The sequence below is a fragment of the Cyclopterus lumpus genome, chromosome 21 (assembly GCF_009769545.1).
Source record: "Cyclopterus lumpus isolate fCycLum1 chromosome 21, fCycLum1.pri, whole genome shotgun sequence".
Lineage (NCBI taxonomy): Eukaryota > Metazoa > Chordata > Actinopteri > Perciformes > Cyclopteridae > Cyclopterus > Cyclopterus lumpus.
Genome location: NC_046986.1, coordinates 8253489 through 8276455, shown reverse-complemented (window position 1 = coordinate 8276455; position 22967 = coordinate 8253489). Strand labels below are relative to the sequence as shown.

General features: G+C 42.6%; 4 protein-coding genes across 11 annotated transcripts in view; 3 read left to right on the top strand and 1 right to left on the bottom strand.

Moving 5' to 3' along the window:
• col4a2 (collagen, type IV, alpha 2) overlaps positions 1 to 5944 on the top strand; it is a 48498-nt gene extending 42554 nt beyond the window's left edge. Inside the window, exons 41-49 of the mRNA XM_034561824.1 lie at positions 444 to 569; positions 711 to 827; positions 1439 to 1600; positions 2242 to 2340; positions 2447 to 2593; positions 3050 to 3166; positions 3487 to 3678; positions 4409 to 4695; positions 5508 to 5944. Of these exons, the coding sequence (XP_034417715.1) occupies positions 444 to 569; positions 711 to 827; positions 1439 to 1600; positions 2242 to 2340; positions 2447 to 2593; positions 3050 to 3166; positions 3487 to 3678; positions 4409 to 4695; positions 5508 to 5762 (1502 nt within the window). The 3' untranslated portion in view covers positions 5763 to 5944. The remainder of the gene's footprint in view (positions 1 to 443; positions 570 to 710; positions 828 to 1438; positions 1601 to 2241; positions 2341 to 2446; positions 2594 to 3049; positions 3167 to 3486; positions 3679 to 4408; positions 4696 to 5507) is intronic.
• Positions 5945 to 6240: 296 nt separating this feature from the next.
• rab20 (RAB20, member RAS oncogene family) lies at positions 6241 to 11216 on the bottom strand. Its single transcript, XM_034561958.1, has 2 exons — positions 10784 to 11216; positions 6241 to 7940 (listed from the first exon to the last, which is right to left on the bottom strand). The coding sequence occupies exons 1-2, from the start codon at positions 10968 to 10970 to the stop codon at positions 7354 to 7356; spliced, it is 774 nt and encodes a 257-aa protein (XP_034417849.1). The 5' UTR covers positions 10971 to 11216; the 3' UTR covers positions 6241 to 7353.
• Positions 11217 to 12476: 1260 nt separating this feature from the next.
• On the top strand, positions 12477 to 18000 carry naxd (NAD(P)HX dehydratase). 8 transcript variants are annotated; one of them, XM_034561030.1, is made up of 14 exons: positions 12477 to 12660; positions 12750 to 12794; positions 13398 to 13576; positions 13718 to 13904; positions 14044 to 14490; positions 14768 to 14918; positions 15026 to 15071; positions 15185 to 15273; positions 15548 to 15656; positions 16065 to 16115; positions 16210 to 16314; positions 16433 to 16553; positions 16733 to 16856; positions 17472 to 18000. In XM_034561030.1, the coding sequence occupies exons 1-14, from the start codon at positions 12597 to 12599 to the stop codon at positions 17620 to 17622; spliced, it is 1869 nt and encodes a 622-aa protein (XP_034416921.1). In that variant the 5' UTR covers positions 12477 to 12596; the 3' UTR covers positions 17623 to 18000. The 8 variants fall into 8 exon arrangements, with proteins under 8 accessions (XP_034416921.1, XP_034416922.1, XP_034416919.1 ...); XM_034561033.1 differs by adding an exon at positions 12911 to 13005 and having other exon boundaries at positions 12478 to 12794; XM_034561031.1 differs by lacking the exon at positions 12750 to 12794.
• Positions 18001 to 18261: 261 nt separating this feature from the next.
• Positions 18262 to 22496, top strand: ing1 (inhibitor of growth family, member 1). The gene is made up of 4 exons (XM_034561037.1): positions 18262 to 18453; positions 19489 to 19669; positions 20859 to 21007; positions 21501 to 22496. The coding sequence occupies exons 2-4, from the start codon at positions 19531 to 19533 to the stop codon at positions 22140 to 22142; spliced, it is 930 nt and encodes a 309-aa protein (XP_034416928.1). The 5' UTR covers positions 18262 to 18453; positions 19489 to 19530; the 3' UTR covers positions 22143 to 22496.
• Positions 22497 to 22967: the final 471 nt, after the last annotated feature.

Sequence of the window (22967 nt, the reverse complement as noted above, 5' to 3'; positions counted from 1 at the left end):
GAACAAAACAATTGTTTGCAAGTTACAAGTTTTTCTTTAGAGATTTGTGTATTCATAATTTTCTACAGGCTTTGTCAGAAAAAGGTGAAGTCACATATTTCTGTGGACTAATCAGGATTTAGCCACATTTGAATCTGGTAGTTTGTTTGGTCACTGTCAATCAATCTGATGAAACCACATCCTTACAGTCCTCATGTAGCAGCATGGGGGTTGTGAGTGTTAAACTAATAATACCTCAGTATGTTTTATAACTTTAATTGTTGCTTATCTAGTCATTAATATTCAGTGTTGTATAGACCATGCTTCCAGTAGTGAGTAAATATGTGTGTAGTTGGTCAAGTTAATCAATGTTTTTCACTAGATCCAGTGCAGGAGAAACCATGTCGCTCTTACGTAAAGACCTCAGGCGCTAGACAAATGATTCCTGTTCATATTTTCATCAGGTCTGGATTCCACTGGACCAGCTGGGGAGCCAGGAAGCAAAGGAGAGAAGGGAGAGGGTGGTGACCCCAACCATCAGCCAGGTGGTCCTGGCTCAGTGGGTTTGAAAGGCTTCCAGGGACCTCTAGGTTAGACATTACTCTTCTACATTAAAATGTCATCTGGGGAACCATCTGAGCTCTGAATAAAAGAACCAGTGACGCAAGTATGTTGTAATTGTGTTCCACCATCTTAAGACCTGAAACGATTCCCATGTTTCACTTGTTCAGGTGACTATGGTCAACCTGGACTGCCAGGATACCGCGGCCCCGTAGGACCAAACGGGACCAGAGGCAGACCAGGACACATTGGTGACCCTGGCTCTACAGGACCTAAAGGGTACCGAGGTGAGAAGATACAGTGGGATCAAAGAAAGCCATTGTAGCTGGAGGGTTGGCAGTTAAATTCCTGGTCAGATGGTATAATCTGGGGGGGGAATGGCAGCCGTAATAGTTGATGAATTATGGAAATAGCGGCTGTAGTAGTATTCACGTTAGCAGTAGGAGATGACATGAATATAACTCACAGGAGTGAGTAAAGTATTGTGTATTGGCAAGAATCTAGCGTATCGGGTTACGATTCAATATATTTAGATTTATTGCAATACTAGACGAGGGGTATGTATTATATGGTTTAAGGAAAACCGTCATAGTATAAAGTACACACCAGCATTTGCATACAATCTGATTTCAACTTTCTTTCAGAACAGTGGGATCTGCATTCATAACAGTACCTATAACATCCAACATCATAGCAGTACTTTTGTGCTATAAAGTACCATTTCCAGCATTAAGAAAGACAATAGTGTAAATTAATTTGATTAATAGGTTCTGCATAATTGACTGGGTGCATTGATGTTTAAAATTAGGTATTTAAGTAATCAAATAACTGAACTGTTACTTGTTGTTTGCCTTATATAATAACTATATTTATTAATCCTAAACGATTTGTTTCTCAGGTTTCCCAGGAGCCTCAGGAGTTCCTGGTGTAGATGCTCCCCCCAGTGAAAAGGGTGTAATGGGAATTAATGGGTTTCCTGGAGTCCCTGGTAGGAAAGGATTCAAAGGAGATCAAGGTTCCTTTGGATACAGGGGGCCACATGGTGTTTCTGGGAAGAAAGGTAAGCATGACGTGTTCAAGAATAAACCTCCAACAGTGGCTTGTGAAATGTTTGCAGTAGCAGATCTTAAACTTCCATTGTTGTGTCAGACCATGGACGATTATTATGATGATGATGATGATGAGGATTTCTATTTGGAGCAAATAATCAATGCAAAATATATTGTGGTGCAGGACAAACAGCATATCAATAAAACGTATTAAAATAAACATGTGTCTTAAATATGATGAGCTATAATAAAGTATACCTTTCACAGTCAAATAACCTAAACATGTCTGAATACTTAAAATACCACAAATAGTGTGGTGCAAGAAGTCCTAAAACCTGAGTCACCATTTTTGCAGTTTCATTTTTGTACTTTCGAATGTGTTTTTGGTTAAATGCCTGAAATAAGGTCTGCAGTTAACACAAGCAAGATATTTGAACGTTGTTCTCCATATAAATTACATCAGTAAACTCACTCGTGAGTTTTGGATCTTTTAAGTGTCCTAAAAAAGGCGTTCGCTAACGAATGAGACAAAACATGTTAGTTTAAAGGTGGTTTCTTGAAGTCATGCGACCGTGGTGGAGTTTGCTTATGGCTTTAGGATCACCAGCTACGATCTGCGTGCTACAATCTCGATACTCCTGTTTTCCTCTAGGAGTAAAAGGAGAGCAAGGAGTGATGGGAGTTCCTGGTGTTATTGGCGTGAAGGGAGAAAGAGGGCCAGCCGGCCCAAAAGGAAACATTGGAACTCAAGGTGAACGGTCCACTTTCATGTAAATTACAGAATGCTCACTCGTTAACCAGACGTGTGCCTTTATGCTTTTTGTCTTGGGTCATAACGGGATCTTTCTGTGCTGCAGGTTTTCCCGGATTCCCAGGAAACCAGGGTCCTCCTCACATTCCCATCAGAATACCAGGAGAGAGGGGCCCCGGGGGACCACAGGGTATCCAAGGGCCAAAAGGGTTCAAGGGGGAACCAGGGCCACACGGCCCCCCTGGTGATGCAGGTTAGTGGTTCTAATGGAACATTTTGTTGTTGAGCACCCCACTCAGCAACATGCCTGTGTCAGTGGGGCAGGAAGTGAGGTTTTTAACTTTAAGTTGTACATAATAACACTGATAAGAGCGAATTGTAGGGGTTGTTTTTTTAATCTGCTCTTTTTATTTATTAAGGCAAACATTGTCAGAATAATTAAATGTTAAAATGAAGGTTGTAATATGTGTAAATATGGTATTAAGGGTTGATCTATATTACTGATAATGGTTAAAAAGTGTGTACAATTCGTAAATAACTAATAATTGTGTGTTAATAGCTGTTAAATACAAATGCTCCTCAACAATTAAAATTAAAGCATAAAACATGAATATCGCACATCATTTAGTATAACGTCATTATATTGACCGACTTTCTCTCAGCAGCCCCGACTCTGACTGACTATCAGCGCCCTTGTCTCTCCGTACAGGTTTTGTAGGACCCAGTGGGCAGAGTGGCATGCCTGGGATCAGCGGTCGATCAGGAACACCTGGATTCCGTGGAGAGTTTGGAAACGTGGGCCACCCCGGCCTGCAAGGCATGGAAGGTGCGTATGACGCTGCGGGGCAGACTCAGATTAGGGTTAATAAACCGGGATTAAAAGATTTAAAGTAGGTGGAGACTCCTAAGCGGAGAAACCAGTCACCAAGAGGGTTTTCTTCTTATTTCTTGTGAGAGAGTCCTGCAAGGTCTGTTTATATTATTATGTAATTATTTTTCGAAGTGAGCCAATGACATCATTAGTTCACATGCACAAGTCAAATCTATCATCTATGCAAGTGAAATCTGACTTGCATGATACACAGTGTGTACAGTATGAGCACGTATGAATGCATTTAATTGATCATTAGTTATTTCACTCAACAGGTCGCCGCGGCAACCCTGGTATCTCCGGGCTCCCTGGCATGCCCGGCCGCAGCGTGAGCGTGGGCTACTTGCTGGTGAAACACAGTCAAACGGAGCAGACGCCCATGTGCCCCGTGGGCATGTCCAAACTGTGGGACGGCTACAGCCTGCTGTACTTCGAGGGCCAGGAAAAAGCCCACAACCAGGATCTTGGTAGGTCGGGCTGAACTACGACACACATGCCGGTGTGAGCTTGTTACCGCGCGGTCCCGTCAGAACAGACATTGTGATCCAATGAACCAGAAGACATTCCAGAGCAATCGGGCTCATCGCATCTTCAGCCAGTTGCCTCACTCTTATATTTCACATAAATAATTGAGCTGTAATGGCATGACGGGGATGGAAAAAAGTGACCTTTTAAAAAAAATATTCAGTCCTATAAATAGACATGACGAATGAAGGAAAAAGGGACAGACTTGTTTTTCCTTCCACTATCTCACGGTCATCTCTCGTTGCTCGCAGTGTTGCGGTTGTGATGAACTCCTCTCTCACGTCCTCAAAGTCTTAATTCGATTGGGTGTTCCAGTTGAAACCTGCTTGACTTTCCATCGGTGTAATCACATTTGGTCTTTAAATTAAATAAACTTGGCATGAGAGGCAGAACACTGAACGTATTTGTGAAGATCCGCTTCATTTAAACCTTCTTTCGCTAAATGTGAGAAATTCTTAAAAAACTAAAATCATTCGGGAGAAATGTAATGTGATAGTTGACGTTATTATTTGTCTCTTCTGTTGAGAAATTGAGCTGAGCTATATCTATATATCTTCTTTTTCTCATACTTTGAATCTGTTTTAAATGTTCATTTATGTTCAGTCCTATTTAATAACCTTTTTAGTCATCGTGTACTTCCAACTCTGACGTGGTTTGTTTGTCCTCGGTTAGGTTTGGCTGGCTCCTGCCTCCCACGGTTCAACAGCATGCCCTTCCTGTACTGCAATCCTGGAGACGTGTGTTACTACGCCAGCAGGAATGATAAGTCCTACTGGCTGTCCACAACGGCTCCTCTTCCCATGATGCCTGTGGAAGAGGGAGAGATCAAACCGTACATCAGCCGCTGCTCAGTGTGCGAAGCTCCATCGGTCGCCATAGCGATCCACAGCCAGGACATCACCATCCCGCAGTGTCCCGTGGGCTGGCGCAGCCTGTGGATCGGTTACTCGTTCCTCATGGTGAGTGCTGGTCTCACCGTATACATGTAAAGGCATCCCAGCATAACGTATAGATGTATAGGCGCGGTCCATTTTCACTTTATTGATGATGGCGACAGCTCCTTGAGCCACGACACTCACCAAAAGTCACAATTCCTCAGCCCGGCTGCTTAGATTTAGACCAAAGTTTATTCAGTCTTCTTTTTCAAAGTTCGTCAACTTCATGGAAGTACAATAGCAGATTGTTGGGAGAGCCCTTCAGGCGTACGTCTCTCAATACAACCATTGTTACAAAGAGGGGGCCACTTTTCCTCCTACCCTCCAGGATTTTGTTTTGTATTTTTCCATTATTTTAAGCTACATCTTCATTACCATTACCAGAAGCTCAAGCAATATGTCATATTATGTGTAGAATCAGGCCTGATAACAATCGGTGTAGGCAAGGCTGGCGATATTGTATATTTTGGTTATTGTCAACAAATCTTGTGAAAACAACTAAACCTACAAAGTCCTTCTTTTAATTTGTTCTGAATTTCCCACCTTCTCTGTTCATTCATACCGAAGATGAAAATCTTTTAAAAAAAACGAGTCACAAATAATATATATGTTTTGGACATTTCTTTTGTATTTTTTGGGCACCCTTTTCAGCAAAAGGATTTGGCGTGCTCGTATTTACGGCAGCACGACAATGTGTTATTTTGGTCTTCTCATGGGATTTGTTGACAAAAAAAAGAAAATGCACAATATCCCATTTTCAATAAACATCAAAATACTCTTCTGAACATTCGAGCGTCCTCATGTCTTCCCCCCCCTCTCACCTCTCGTCTTCACAGCACACGGCGGCAGGAAACGAAGGCGGAGGTCAGTCCTTGTCATCGCCCGGCTCTTGCCTGGAGGACTTCCGCACGACGCCCTTCATCGAGTGCAACGGGGCCAAAGGCACGTGCCACTACTTTGCCAACAAGCACAGCTTCTGGCTCACCTCCATCGATCAGTCGTTCCACACCGAGCCGGCATCAGAGACGCTCAAAGCAGGCCAGCTCCTGTCACGCATCAGCCGCTGCCAGGTCTGCATGAAGAACTTGTGAGGGCCTCAAACCAGGCGTTGCATTGACAGTGGTCTAGTGTGGTCTGGCGTCGTCTTGCTATCCGTGTACCAAACCAAACAAAAGGGGGGTCTGAAATAATGATTGGAATCGATGTCAAACAGAGCTCTCAAGATATGCAATGACCCGTGATTCATGAGCTTTTGAGTGAAACGTCCGGCTGTAGATAAAACGGGGGAAGCTCCGTGACGACGTCAACGTCTTCATGGGGGAAAAACAAGTGTTTCTTGTGTCATGTGGATTGGTGCTTACCGTTTAACTTATTACCTCAGCTACGATGACACATTGTTAACCATCGGAGGCCGTACACTACAGCTGAACCAAAGACGCCCGTGTGTATGCACTGCTTTAGTTTATCTCCATGTTTTTATTGTTTAGGGCGTACAGCCCACCATAGAGCCACTAACACTGCTCCTCGGCCGGCTGAAGAAAGTGTCTCAAACAACCGTCGGGTCGATACTATTGACAATATTATTCTGCTTTTATTCCACTGCTCTTTTAAAGAAAATATACAACATTTATAATACGACAAGTCTTTTCACAGCTTTTCCTTCCGTTTTAAGCATTTATCAACCATCGCAAAAATCGCCTGTAACTCTTTATTTTTCATATATTTTGTTGACACAATGCACTGATTCTGTTTGTATTTATACCAGCTGAATGAACTTGACCCATGTCCAGAGGAGTTTAAACATGTCTTATCTAATATCTACTCATGTCGCACTCATTTTCCTTTACAAACCTACTAATTATTGACCCGCCAACAGGACAGAATGTCAACAGCTCAGATCAAAGGTCTGACTTTTTGCAAATCCACGCTGCGGACACTGATCCTGAATATTTTTTATACAATTTAGAAAGTAGTTCAAATCTTCTACTTCACATAGAGTTGCTGGTTTGAAATTCAACAGTTTGATTAGGCTGGGCATATACTTACAATTAACTCATGTTATTTTTCAATGATTATTTAATTGGATTGTAAAAGATTAAATGTTGTTTGTTATACTTCTGATTGTGTTGTTTTACTCTCACAATCTAAATCTAATCAGGCGGAGCAGAAAGACTGTAAAATAAACAAAACTTTATTATGACAGCGTACTTAACAACTCGATAGGTTCATCAACTATTTACACTCATTGAAAAGTTCTAAATGTGCCGATAACATATAAAGATCGGTATTCACACGAGTGACAGAGCATGAAAGAAAACATGATTGATTGAAACCTTACATTACAATAAACAATTAGTGATGTTAAAGTTGTGACATTCTCAATCCAAAAAAAACACAAACAAAAAGCAGTGATTGACTTATTATGCGTGTTATTTCATCACAGACACATTTTTTGGGATACTAGTGTGGTTTCAGTCGTCGTGCTGGAGGTTTCAAAGCTCCTTAAAATGTCAGCGGACACTACGAACACACAGAATCAAGAATGTGTGTTTGTGTAACGGGGAGATCATTAATGCCATCGGGTCCCGGTCAAAAACAATAAGTAGTACCGTCACAGGATGTGTTGTGTTGTGTGTGTGCAGACCAACATCTAGATTGTCCTTCGTCAGAAACGAGCCGCCTCTAGCAGCAGGCCCGCTTGCTGCTGGCCCCCCTGCACTCCTCCAGGTCCACCGTAGGAGACTCCTGGTTCTCGTTCCTCTTCCTCAGGATGGACGGCAGCACCAGATCAAACAACGCCTCAAACAGAGTGTCCACGTTGTAGCCCGTCTTGGCACTCGTCTCGAAGCACAGCTTCTCCGCGGGCAGGCTGCTCTTCTCTTCCAGGCCCTTGTAGCGCAGTATTCTCCCATAGAGTGCTGCCGCATCTTCGAGGGTGACCTGTTTGTGTGGCGCCGTCGTCCCGGAGAGGGAGGCCGGGGAGGCCGGGGGCGTGGGGCAACCAGACGGCGCCTGTGGTTCCGTCGTCTCCTCGTCGCACTCCTCGGACGCCACACCCGAGTCCAGACACAGCTGGGCTTTAGGGTCCGTGAGATCGGCCTTGTTGCCCACGAGAGCGTAAATGCAGTCGTGGTTAGCCGTGTCGGTCAGGGACAGGAAGCGCTCCTCCAGCTCAGCCAGGCTCTGCCAGTTGGTGACATCATAGGTGAGGATGACAGCGGCGGCACCTCTGCAGTACATTGAGCCCAACCCGTGGAACTGTTCGCGACCTGCGGAGACGGAGAGAGGTCAACAGTGTCCGACTCAACTCGAACCCCAGAAACACGCAGGTTTAAAAACAGCATTGCAGACGGACACGCAGCACAGAGAGAAGTTGTGCAAGACAGTCAGCAGTTTGAAAACAGAAACAACCGTTGTTGTTGAAATATGCAGTATTCTTGAAAGGGCATATTGTGTGTGAATGCCACTGGGGTCATCTCAATATAATAATACTCAGTCCCAGTTTAACGAGGACACCTAACTATGATTACTTTGTTGATGAACTATCAAAAATCACTGTTAAAATTTGCCAGAGCACAAAGAAGTATTTTCAAAGTCCTGGTTTTAGCCCACTAATAATCCAAACTCGTAATATATTGAATATATTAATATACATGAACTAAAAATAGAATTGTTTGACAAGCTGGAAACTAAACATTGGACTTTTGCTTAAAATAATTGGAACAATTAATTCTGATTAATTGTGTTGTAATTGAAAAATCAACTAATCATTTCAGACGTAATTCCACTGCACCAATTCGCCACAAGTACCTCTTGGAATACACTGAAGATGTGAGGTATAAGGAGATTTTATATATATATATATATATATATATATATATATATATATATATATATATATATATATATATATATATATATATATATACACACACACATACATATACATATACATACATACATACATATATATATATACATATACACATATATACATACATACATACATACATACATACATACATACACACTATTTGCTAAATGATCCAAAACAATGAAATAACTCGGTCCTTTTTTGTGCATCTGGAAATTATTATTGTATGTAAGTTTGGTCTTTCTTTACCAAGCCTGTCATGTGACTATGAAGAGGAACAGTAACAAGGTAGGTGGCTTAATGCTAAATGCTTTCATGGGGCTTTGAAATTAAACTGAAAAAAGGAAGAAAAAAAAAAAGCAACAGGCTGTTTTCAATGGGCCGAGCCAAACATCTGACAGGTTTTTAGTACACAACACTAATAAGTGCCAATCTTCCAAAAGCTTCATGGCCGACACTGATAAGTCTGCAATGGCAAGTGTTGAAATGACTCAGCGCTGATCCGGCATTTCTCAACCGCGGTGACTAAATAAAACGAGCCTCCCGTCAGAGGTCATTGGAGTTAGAGGAACGCAGACGGGAAATAGCTTACTGGTGACACGCTCAGCCTTTCCTTATCTCTGTGGCTCACCAACTCTCCTTTTGTGCAGTGGGTATTTGCCCCAGAGGGTTTATTGTAATTCATGTTTACACAATACTGGAATGGAGTGCAGTTATCAGCGGTAACGTGATAAATCACCAACGTGTGTTTTCCTTCTCTTTTTCATTTCATCGTCATTTAAAAGTTCAGTTTTTTTTTAATGAAAACAACATTTAAAGTTGCATTTGATTTATCTAATAGAATATATGGCCCTTTGTCGTGTAGGCCGCAGCACATGTAAACAAGTTGTTGTGTTTGAGTAAGGCTGTGCACTGCATTTGGAGAGCCTTTTCATTGAGGTGTTAGTTACAATCAACTTACAATTGTCTGTTTGTTTTTTTTGTCAAATCATTAGCAGTGATAGTTATTTCTGAAGCCTCTCAGGCGGCCGTTAGGTCATTGCAGAAGTACTCAGATGACAATAGCTTTGATTGGATCAGATTAGTAGTATTGAGTAATGTGGCAAAGGACACAGAGATTTTCTAACATCCGTGTTGATCGGCAAAGAGGAAACAGGGTGAAGTGACTTATTATATGTAACACAACATATATATTTTAATAAAACAGTTTCATGGTCTCCACAGAATCATAAGCGGGACCTCAAAGTGTTTGTTTAGGAAGCAGGTGTTTATCAGGGTGATTTTCTGGTCTTTGCTTAAAAACCAAAGCTACAAAGGCATCAAATGCCTTTAAGAATATAAGAACCAACTAAAACTGGAACAAACACTAATTTGTAATAAATCTGTAACTCTTTTCTATGGGAGGGATTTTTTTTATTTATTCTACTTTATAAAAAAATTGCTGACACATTATTATAAAAATGTACCTGAACCAAATAAGAATTATTTTCCCAGACAATTTGACTCGCCGACAGAAACTAAATTACTAAATTTGAAATTCTATTAACATTTTTTTTTTTTTTTTTAAACTTAAAAACGGGTAATGTACTTGATCCAAAAAAAGCAATTGGCTAATTTCAACAGACGTATTTTCACTTTTTTAAATGTTTTGAGAAGAGTCTCTTTTTAAACAACACATTGGGGTTGTTTATGTAAAATATTGTTTTTTATTTTACTTCTGACCAGACGATTAAGGTCCAGTATACTTTACTTGTAGCCGATAACTTTGGGCTGATACAATTAAAAGTTGTGTTAATGATTACAGGTTCTGGCCAGTAAATAGCATGCTTATCAGCATGAAATCAAGGTCTTTTCCAATCAAGCCCTTTAAAGGACAAAGGCATCGTTTTTAAAAAAGGAGTGTTGACTTTAGAGATTCATTTTGAAGTTGTTCTTAAGGTTATTTTTCACTTGAGTGCGTTTGACCTGGAAATCTTTCATTATGAAAGGATTTATAAAAAAGGCATGGTATTGTTGTTGTCCATTTCTAAATGTAAGAATAAACATACACATATCAGAGGTGGGTTGACAGGCTAAGTGGTCACATGCTAGTGATTGTCTCAGGTGGTGCGTTCACACGTTATCAGGTTAAAAAAATAATAATTTAAAAAAGTTAAATAAACAGAAGAAATCAAAATAAAGAGTGAAGAGGGGAAGAAGAAGAAAACGTGAAGAAAAATAAATGGAGGGTGATATTACCAGCAGTGTCCCATATTGAGATATTGTAAGGTCCCCACTGTTTGAGGAAAAACGCCCCTCCAACGGTGCTGATGGTGTCTTTAAACCTCCTCTCCGTGTACCTGTGGAGCAGCGACGTCTTGCCCACGTTCATGTCTCCCAGGAGAACTACCTTGACGTCGGGCTTCTTCATCGACACTTCGGGCATGTTGCTGAGTGGACGGGGGCGCTTCTTTTTCTTTTTTTTCCTCCTCCCTGCTGTCGTAAGAAAAGAAAGTCGGTCTAGCGCGTCAATTTAACGTCGGCTCGGTCGCGAATGTCCGCTGACCAGCGCCATTTGATGAACTCATGTTAACGTGCGGAGCGCGCGACCATCCGGGAGTTGGCTCAACTCCATCTGTTGTCTGACTCCGAACTTCCAAAAGTGACGGAGGTGAAACAGGAAGTAGGGTGAGCTGAGTGGAGCTCTTTTTCCCTGAGCTACGCCTTTCAGGTTCAGCTACCGGACCCGTGTGCACCGCCCACAGCTATCTATCATGTTTTTTGTTTTTTATTGTTATGAAAATACACACAAAAGGGGGTATTCGTTTCAGACGAAGTAGTCAGTCACAATATGTGAGCATATAATTAAAATAAAACTCACAGGAAGGCAAAGAAATGTGTACTGGATAGCATTATGGGGACATTTCAACTTCAGAAGACAACTAGTGTTGTACAGACTTATCTCGCCAAATGCATTCATTTGACCATGACACACATTGGAGGAAAGAATACTTGATGAAGAGGACTTGGATCTCTTGAAGAATAAGATTCGTCAGACTCCTTAAAACCAGACAAATGTGCTTGATGAGGCCCTGACTTCAACACCGTGAAGCACAAGTGAGGACTCATTAAATGTTATTGTTTATCAGTGTGTCATATCTTCATTAAGGTTAACATTAAGTTTAATTATGACACCACATCAAAACTTAAATCACCAACGGATCTGTAATTTTATTTCATCCATATAGTCAATGTGAAAAAAATAAATAATAATTGTTCTTCCATTATCATTAGGGCACTGGTAATTATATATATATGGTGATTATAACAAACCACAAGAAGGCTGCCATTCTTTTTGAAGACGTCCACATCTGATTTAACCCAACCAACATTTCCAAAAAGCTCACTTGCACACACGTATTGCTCGTGGGCCACTAATAGATTACCTTCCTCTGTTCTATATATCGTTTCTGGGTTGCAGCAGGCCACGTTACATTCTTTAAAACGACTAACTTTTGTTTCATTTCCAGTCTCCAGTGGTAAAAGGGGAAATAGGGAAATACTTGTGACATAGACTAACAGTTGTTGTGCCTCAGAGAGTTTGAATGATATTTACTCTAGACTAACAGTTGTTGTAAACTAGAAGATATTATGTCAAAAGTAGCCTGCTTTAATATTTTTGATACAGTGCATTTTTGATATGCTCCAATTGCAAATAACTAATTAAAAAAAAAAGATAACTGTCACAATGGTAATTACAAACAATGTTTATTAATATGTTGGCGCAAAGAAATGTAGTGATGAACAAGTCATGTTTGTGATTTAATTTTGGAACATATCTGCATCTACAGACCGCCCAAATGTACGTATGTTATTAAGGGTAACATAATATATTGGATTAATGTGGTGGAGCGTCAACCCACCAGCATCTAGCGGCCATTGGAAGAAGTGCAGCGTTAAGCTACTTCCGCTTTGGCTGCGCTGGTGATTTTAACCTAAGGGATCTAGGATTATCCGAGGCGCCTCTAAAGGCACCATCAACTCTTTCTTCCTGTCCTGGTGCTCCGGGTCAATGCGCCTTATGACCGGGATCATTTGGATACGGTTGTCAGCGTTGAAACGCAGCTCCAGTTTAGGTAAGAAGATCTGTGGTGAACACGGGGGTGGAAGACTCATAACAACATGCCGCACGAGATTCAGATGCTGGTCTTTTGCTGTTTCACAGTTGCTCTGTCAATTCTTGCCACAATGGTCTGTTTGAACGAGAAAGGTAAAGTGAAGTAAACATTGTGACATTATATTCCATTGGTCGCTATAACGCTAGCTAAGCTACGCTGCTGCTGCTGCTGCTGCTGTTGTTGTTGGATTTGACATGTTATGTGCCAGTTGGACTTTGTAGGAGGGCTCTAGGACCCCGCAGACACCGAGCGTTGTCGGAAGAGCAAGGCAAGGTGAAGTTACCCTCAGACTACTGATCAGAGGTCAGTTTTGAAATCCAGCCAACGAAGTAAACGGTTGTAAAAGAGCCCGGTGACACCGATCCCCTGTCAGTTAATCAAAAAAAGTACACATTTTCTTAACGACGTAAAATGATAAACACAGACGTCTGGGCTTTAGCTAGCATACAAAGAGTTGATCTGTACAAGATACCGTAATGGTTCCCAAGTTAAACACTCTCATTAGTGTCCCCACGTGTCCTTCTAAGATACCTAAATGGCCAGTTATTGCTGTTTGGGAAATCGGTTCCCTGCGGCTTTGATGCGGCTAAGAGCAAAGATCCAGACCAGGCGTCCATTATAATCCGCCGTGTCAACATCTCCGTTGTGGTGCCGTGTGCTCTCTAACGCGAGCCCTCTTGGACCCGCTATGCAAGCGAACACGACGCGGGGCTTCTTGTGGTCGGACGTGGAGACGAGGACCTTGTTGAACATCTGGGGGGAGCAGGACATCCAGGTGGCGCTGGATGGAAACTTCCGCAACAGCTTCGTGTACCGCGACGTGTCCCGGAGGCTGTCGGCGATGGGCTTCGAGAGGACGCCGGAGCAATGCAGGGTGCGCATCAAAAGCCTCAAGAGACAGTACTTGTTAGCAAAGGAAGGTAACCTGCGCAACAACGGACAGTATCACAAGATTTGTAAGTTTTATGACGTCATGGAGAGGATTTTGAGCAACCGGCCCGCCCTTGATCCCCAGGAGTTCATAGACGGCGGGGCGGGAGGAGAGGAGGCCGTGGACGGCCTGGAGGAGGATGGAGAGGATGCTCAGGATGCATACTCGGAGAGCACTGGGGAGTGTCCCTATCCTGCAGAGACTGAAGTGAAGCTGGAATACCCAACTGTTCCCATCTCTATTCCAGTTAAAGTGACAGTCGGCAATAACAGTGAGTCCTCCCTCATTGTCCATGTTCCTTGGTTCTTCTGTGTTTTACTGGATGTTGTTATAATGTCTTAACGCCACAGTGATTTTATTATATTGTGCTCAAGATTTGCATCACAATGTCTCACCCGTCTCCACCCCAGGCACTTCAGTAAGGCCACAAAACAGCAGCCAGTCGGCCATTAATCTGTCATCCAGAACGCCCAAACGGCCAAGGAAGCGACGCGCTAACTTCCCCATGGAGAAACTGATGGAGCAGTTCCTGGAGCAGAGCGCCCAGGCCGAGGACAGCTTCTACCGGATGGAGGAGCAGCGCTTACAGGCGGAGGACCGGCGCAGGGAAGCCGAACACGCCAGGGAGCTGCAGATGCTTCAGATGCTCGGTCAGATGTTCTCCGGCATCTCCTCGGCCAGACCCGGTTCTGCGGCACCTCCCTCCAAAACCGCTGCGCCTGCCCACGCTCCCGCGTTCTCCGGTGCCTCCCCGTCACGTACACGTGGCCAGTCCAGTCATCTCAGGCACCCTCCACCCCCGACAGACTGTTGCACCCAACAGAATCAAGTGGGGAACCCAGATCCCAAGGGATTAGGTATTAGTTTTGGTGTCATGTGCAGCGTTGAGGTGGAAGTTAAAGGCAGATGTAATGTGAAGGCTTCGGTGTTGGAGCTGTCACTCCAGTACACAGTTTTTCTTTAGTTAGTTGGTTTCTTAATTCGCAGTGCATATAATGGTTTTTTTTGTTGGTACTGTGGTTGTGTGTGTGCGTGTGTGTACGTGTGCATGGTAAAAACGTAGATTAGACATCGACTCAAGCCAAGCAAGCATCCCACACTTTAAAAACTGTCCCTTTTTGTTTATTCCCTCAGTGTTTGAACGCTACTACAGTTTGGGGTCTGCGTCACACACAGGCATGGATGATGACATGCTCTCGTTGGTAAAGAACATAGTGCCTCCACTGACATCCAAAAAGCACAAGGGACAAGACGGACGTATCGGGATCATTGGAGGATGTCAAGAGTATGTCACAATTTCCCCCTCGATACAAACATCATTCACCAAAGAAGAATTTAATCTGTTGTTCTGCAGAACGTTTGCCCTAATGTTTTCATCTCCACACCCTAAAGCTACACTGGAGCTCCATACTTTGCCGCCATCTCGGCATTGAAAGTGGTAAGCAGTCATTCTGACCGTGCTTGTGACGGATTTCTCATCAATGTTGTGCAGTCTGAATTTATGTTTTTAAGGTAAAGCCCAGTTCAGTGTGCCTTTTGTCTGGTTTCCAGGGGGCTGACTTGTCTCATGTGTTCTGCACCAAAGATGCTGCAACTGTCATCAAATCATACAGCCCTGAGCTCATAGTTCATCCTGTTCTGTAAGTACAGATCCACGTGGACCAGTTATCATCCGACGGGACACAATTATCTCGTAGGATTTGTTCACAGTATCAAGAGAGTAGGATAAATGACAGAGAAGCATAACAAAAGCAAATAGCTTTTGGAGAGCATTAACTTTTCATAATGTGTGGCTTCAGACACGTCTAATGCGCATTTGTCTCTATTTGTGTGTGTGTGTGCGCGCGTGTGTATGTGTGTGTGTGTGTGTGTGTTTGTGTGTGTGTGTGTGTGTGTGTGTGTGTGTGTGTCAAGGGACAGTCCCAATGCAGTGGAAGAGATAGAAAAATGGCTCCCAAGACTTCACGGCCTTGTGGTGGGACCAGGTCTAGGGAGAGAAGACGCATTACTGAAAACAGTGAAGGCACGTGGAATACATTCACTCCCCATTGCACTCAAAACCGTCTCTATGGCCCACTGCTGGTGCGTGACCACAAAACTGAACAAAAGTCATATTGTTTAGCAGTTGGATAAAAAAACGTGATGAATTTAAGCTGCTATACAACACAGCTCATTGTGTGTGTGGCTCTCTCTGACTGAAATGGTTGAAATTTAAATTCAATTCCTGGAAAAACATGGCTTAGTGGGAGTGTCAAAGAGAAAGATCTCATGCTGATGATTCAACTCTATCTGAAAGAGGCACATGTGCACTGCTGCTAAATTGACACTGAACTATGATTAGACTGATGAAACTAAAGGCAACATTACAGCGTGCTTGTTGGACCAAAATGACTTGGGTATGATGTATAATTAACTTTTCTCTCTCTTTTAGGAGGTGATAGAGAAGTCTAAAGCGAGAGATATCCCAATAGTCATTGATGCAGTAAGTTCCTGCTGTTGAACAGATGGGATTTTATTGACAAAGCTGAACACAGTCACTCAGTCTGTTTGTTGTTTGTTTCTTTTTTTTTTAACAGGACGGATTATGGCTAGTTACACAGCAACCATCTGTTATCCAAGGGTATCCGAAGGGCATCCTCACACCTAACTTCATGGAGTTTACTCGACTGTATGAGGCACTGGTGGGTCTTTCTGAAAAGGTGATCTGGTCACTAATTGATGGCATATAACATGTCATCCTGTGTGTTAATGTGGGTGTGTGGGTGTCTTTTTGCCTTTTCTCTGTGTTTGTTGTCTCAGCACCATGAGCCCATGGACATCAGTGACCATCACCGCAGCATCATGCAGCTCAGTGGAGCCATGGGCAACCTGACTGTGGTGCTAAAAGGAGAACACGATCTCATTACAGACGGCAGTATGGGTTAGTGTCTAGTCCATGGACATTATACAAAGAATATTTAGGAAACAAACTTCCACGGGCAATTATTTACCCTTTTTCCACTTTGCGTACATTTCTACTTGGATACGAATCCTGAGAAACTTAAGAGCTCTTTTTTTGTCGAGTGATTGTGATGTCATGTTGTGAATTCTTGTTTCTAGTGATCTCCTGTAGTATTGAGGGCAGTGGGAGAAGATGTGGTGGACAGGGTGATCTTCTATCTGGATCCATTGGAGTGTTGGCACACTGGGCCCACGCTGCCCCTGCAGCTGGAATGAGGAGAAGGTGAAGGCAACATTAGCTGATTGTGCATTTGTTTAATAGTAGTGTGAGGCACCGTTTTAAAAGTACATGTTTATGTTTAAGAACACATTTTGCAAACCATTCCTAAAACAGTCTGTGTCGGGATTTTGCAAGCACCCATTCACCTTTCTTGCATAATCCATCCTAGTGAAGATGAATTGTAGGTCGACCACAATGCAAAACAAATGGTTGCAGGCTTTTTATTGTGATCATATGCTTCTTTACCTTGTTGTATGTGATCATTTAATTAATGTCTTTGGGTTTGGGATAGCTGGTCAGAAAGGTGCATTTGATGTATTGGGACATGCTAAATAATTTTCTGACATACGGGTTTTGGAACCCACAGATGATAAACTGGTGGGGGGTGTTCACCATGTTTTTTTAAATTGTATAGATGAAATGTTTAATCAAGAAAATAATCGTCAGACTATTAATGACAATAAATAGTCTTTAGTTGCGGCCCTATGTATTGTTATGCTGTTAAGAATCACCTGAAGTTAAACCACTATTACAATATATTATGGTGTAATATTGTACAAATAAATATATGTTGATGTGTGTCTCTCTGTTTCCTAAACTACAATGTTTGTCCTCCAGTCTAAATCCATCGGTGGTTGCAGCATTCGGGGCTTGTTCTCTTACACGGCAGTGCAACAGCCAAGCCTTCCAGCGGCATGGCAGGTCCACCACCACAACGGACATGATCCAGGAGATCGGCTCAGCCTTCAAAAAGCTATTTGAAAGCTGAAATCAGCCAACTGAATATACAAAAAAAAGCTATACACCTACATACTCAATTTTGCATTGTTAAAAACTGCTAATATAGCATATGGGTGGACACATTTCTCATCAAGCTGAATTTGAGTGAAGGTAAGAGGACGCTCACATTCCGGTGTGAAAAAAATGACTTTTTGTTTGAGTTGGATTAAATGAACCCTGTAATAAAACCAATAAATACAGTCTTCCATTTCTATTAAGTACGTATTTATGAATGCATTCACCAAACATGCTAAGGTAGCAGCATTCACAACCCACCAAAGAGACTTGGATGGTAAGATAAATAGGGCCACTGTAAACCAGAAACCTGTTTGAATTCTTTTTAATAAATATGCTTTTGTGTGCGTGACTTTTTGAATAAGTTTTTGAAAGCCTTCCTGGAAAAGTGCCGTTGTTGCCACAGTGGGGCAATATTGACCTGGGGACATACAAGGGGTACGTGTATTACTGCCAAGGCAAGGGGAGTCCCGACATGTATGTATCATGGTGTAATACAATTGTTAATGATAAAATATCCTGAAATCAGTGTTTGAAGCCAAGCAGAAGTATATATATGATTAGATTATTCAAGCACTCCGTGTCAGTGTCTGCTTCGCACTTGCGCCCAGCCGAAACATATTTGTTCAGGCACTTTATCGAACAGCTAACATGAGTTGCCATTGGGCGAGTAGGAGGACCCCGCACTACCGTTACACCAGTGGTCAACTCTGCACACGACCTAGCGTAGCAACAACAGCGATTACCGCATCACGGAGCGGCGAACGTTTTGTGACAGAAAACAAGCGACTATTTACCCACTCAGGTGAGTTCACCTGCGAGTCGCCTAACAACAAACCAGAGACGTCCGGTAACTGCTTCGTTGAACGGTTGTTTTTCGCATTGCGTCTCATGTGAATCGTTAAGTAACGTTAAGCGTTAAAAGCTAACGGGAGCTAATTTGGCTAAGAGTTACATTGGGGCGAACGTGATATAAATAAAACCGCTTAAAGTGTCCAAATGAGTGCTGGTCGTTATAATGTGGGTCACGGTGCGCGTGACGGTTGCTCGTAGGTGTAAGTTAAGTCAGCGGCTGGTTGTTTACGATGTGGCTGAATGAAAGTGCCTGTTGTTGTTCACGCTGGTTCGCATTCATCTTTGTGTTTGACACGTTAACGTTTGGGTGTCGGTTGTTTAAACTTTCAGCGCTGTCAGTGAGCGATTCACTTCACTGATAACAACAAATCATATTTCGTTCTGTAAAGTAAAATTATCTTTTATTAATGTATTTTTTAAGAGTTGGCCAACCTAAAATTTGCGAAAGGGGGGGGGGGGAGTTCGTCCGCGTGAATTTATCACGACTAGAATTAGACACGAGAACTCAACCGTGTCGGTGGTTGACGCCACATTAATGTGTCCGTGTATCATTTAACCGAGGTTTCCTGCCGTTAGCTGCCTCACCTAGCGAACATCAATGTTATGCTAACGTCGCTGTTTAAGCGCGGGTGTCTTCTCCGTCACCCTGAGGTGCTCTCGTCATTAGTCACTCAGAGTAACTAACGGCAAGATGCTGTCCACCTTCTTGAACTGAGTTGTGTTCCTTCCCAGACTAGTCAGCTCTCTGTTAGCACACGTAGCAGGCGCTTTTTTTTAGGATGGCTGACTTCAGATCAGTTGCCCCCTCCCCCTTTCTCCTTTTCACAATTTTAGTGTATCGCTCCGGACGGATTTCAAATGATTTATACATGAAATCAAGGTAAATGTCCCCTGGTTTTTATATCGGGGAAGTGTGTTGTGACTAAAGTAATAGTTGCAAAGAAAACCGCATTTGAACATTGTAATAATGATTTGTTGTTAACAGGTGCAGGTGCCAGAGTGTCCTTCAACAAAAAAGGGGTCCGCAATGTTGAACCCGACCAATGGCGACCCGAGCCACGTTGTTGTGAATTATGTTGAGGAGTATTTGGACCTGGTGGAGTCGCTACCGTTTGACTTGCAGAGGAGTGTGTCCCTCATGAAGGAAATTGATGCCAAGTATCAAGGTAAAAGAAAAAACTGCTCCTCACAATTATTAAAAATGTTATTTATTATGTATTAAAATACCATGTTGATTTGCATATTGTGGAGCTGCAGAGATGTCCTGGCCAACACGCATGCTACAGATGTAAGAACACATCTTTGTTTGGTACAGATCCCTACGAAAATTTTTAATGATAATCCTATTAATAGGTTTATGTATCATCTCCATTAATTGATACATAATTAATTTCAAAAATCCCATAGTAACATAATTAAACAATTACTTTTCAGATACCTCAGTTGAAAATGGCAAACATTGTAAACAAATAATTATTTCTTAGGATGTTTCCTTGAAAGTACCATGTGAATATGTACTTATCATAGAGAAAATGCTGGCATTGTTTATTTGGTTGACTTTGCACATGCTACAAAGGAATTTTAGAGGAGCTTTGTGTGTGATTTGCACTGATCAGATATGACCAGCAATATAATTGTTTTCTTCCTGTGTGATAGTACATTATAGATTTGCACGCAAATCCAAACATATGGAGATCAAACTTGCATGCATAGATTCATGTGTTTTTCCCCCGCACTTAACCAAGCAAATTAGAAGGTACTTTAACAAGTGTACCAACTGAACACGTAAGAAATTACATGGCAAATTGTAGACCTGTAGCTATAATGTACAATTACACACTCGTTGTATGTCTGAACCCATTAGCTCTTAACCGCTCCCACTAGATCGAGCCCACCACCCACATCGTTGCCCTCTCACCAGTCTCATTGCAAGCACCCAACGTAGTCGCTCTCACCTCCTCTCTTGTCCACATTGCAAGTTTGATCAACCGACATGATTCACCTTTCATCTTCGCTGACTGCAGACTCATCTTGACAGATTTGTCTCCTTTCTAAACTTAACACAAACTATAATGTGGTAGTACAAGTTCAACGGACGTATCTGAACCAAACTACTACACTCTGGTTTCACCAGCTGAAACTGATGTAGTCTAATGTCATGCTCGCCCATCTGGACAGTTAGTTCACTCATTATCCACTGGCTAAAACGCCCTCCACACCACATAATTCAGTCAGGAAAATGATCTAATATGAAAAGTAATAGAATACTTTTTGTGTGTACCTTTTTGAGATTGTGTTGCATTTCAGTCGTCCTAATCCCATTTTAATTTTCCCCGTTGATTTATTCTTCGACAGATGTTCTGAAGGAGCTTGATGACGCTTATGAACGCTATCGCAGAGAATCTGACTCGCTACAGAGGCGAAAGCTGCAGTTATCCATTCAGAGAGCGCTGATTCGTAGCCAAGAGCTCGGAGATGAGAAGATCCAGATAGCTGGTCAAATGGTACGTTAAGAGAGCCCCGCAGCTGCTCATTGGCAAGCTGCCAGGTCTGAGTGTGTGTGCGCAACTGTGTGAGCACGGAGAAGCGCGTTTGCAGGAACATTTGTGCTTGGATAATCTGCCTTGAGTAAATACATAAAAATAACTTTTATAGACCTGCTAAAAGGCCTTTTTGTAGTAATTAATTTCTCTGAAATGTTGGTGCACCCATTGTTATTAACAGAATGTGTAAGTGGATAAACAAGGAGTATGTCTAACCTTTTGCCTTTCAGCCTGTTAAATTATACAAACAAAGAATGATGTGCATGCAAGCAAACAGATTTATTATTTAAGAAATATGTTTGTTTCCTGCCGAGATTAACTTTTCAGATACAAAAAAAATCATCAAAACATATTGTTTATCAAAGGAAAACACTTTTTAACCTTGTTTAGTCGTCCACACTTCAGACGACAGCAGCAGGAGCTCTACAGTAACTCTGACCGGTCTTTGTTTCAGGTGGAGTTGGTTGAGAATCGAACACGACAAATAGACTGGCATTCTGAACTTCTCCTTTCCTCTCAAGAAGTCCCAGAGAGTCATGTTCCAACGGCAACGTCCATGACGCCCGCCGCCGTGTCAACGATGTCGTCGTCGTCGTCGTCGTCAGCCACCGTCACTCCGGGCAAAACCGGCCACCACGAAAAGAAGCGCGACGAGGTCACCCCTAGCTCCGCTGGCGGAGACAAGGCTGGAGGCAAACGCTCAAGACGTCAGAAAAATGGAGAAAACCGGGAGAGTTACGGGGCTCCGGATCACACGGAGGACGCGGGAGTGGGGGCGTCCCGGGAAAAGAGGGCTAAAACATCTTCGAAGAAGAAGAAAAGGTCCAAAGGAAAATCTGAGAGGGAAGTGTCACCCCCGGACCTGCCCATCGACCCAGATGAGCCGACATACTGCCTGTGTGAGCAGGTGTCCTACGGCGAGATGATTGGCTGTGACAACGGCGAATGTCCCATTGAATGGTTTCATTTCTCCTGCGTCGGGCTCCATCACAAGCCCAAGGGCAGGTGGTACTGCCCCAAGTGTCGGGGTGAGAATGAGAAGACCATGGACAAGGCTTTAGAGAGGGCCAAGAAGGACAGGGCATACAACAGGTAGCTCGCTCTACCGGGCCCGATGAACACTGTTGCGGGAAATATTGTATGTTTCGTCTTTGTTACCATTTACTGGCAACACCGTTTAAAGAAAGGAGAAGAAAAAAAAAAAATAAGTAAAGGAATGTTGTAAATAGTTATTTTTGTAACTTCTGTATGGCTAAAAAACAAGACTGCTGCCTCCTGGTTGGGATTGTTTGTAAAGAATGGGCACAGTACAACCTGCATGTAACTTACATCCCCTTTTTTGTTTTCATCATGCATGCAACATCTCCCACTCCTTTTTTCTATGCTCAATTCATTTCACAAATAAAATGTTTCTAAATAAAGAAGAATGTAAGGAGGTTTTGACTGCTAAGTGGCAAAGTGTTATGTTTTTTTCGCCTCCACTCCAGAGGCTTTGTTTTCAGGTTGTCTCCATCCCATTCTCGTGAGCAATGTCTCTCAGGAATTTCTCGGCTAATTATGGCATCAAGGGATGATGTGAAAATTGTGTTTAATGTACACCTTTATTGATGCCAGTGTGGAAATTCTTCTCTGCATTTGACCCATCCTTAGTTATGAAGGAGCAGGAGAGCAACTGGGGGTCCAGTGTCTTGCTCAAGGACACTTCGACATGCAACTATGGGGAGAGCAGGGATCGAGCCGGCTACCTTGTGGTTACACAGGACGGACACTCACATGGATGCAAATGGAAACTTAACTGGTTGGCAGAGGTTAAACGATGATCTAGTTAATGACTACGGTTTTATTATGACCAACTATGTCATGACTGTCATACTCTACTTTGGCTTTTCAAAAATACATTTTGGGCCATAAATTCATATGC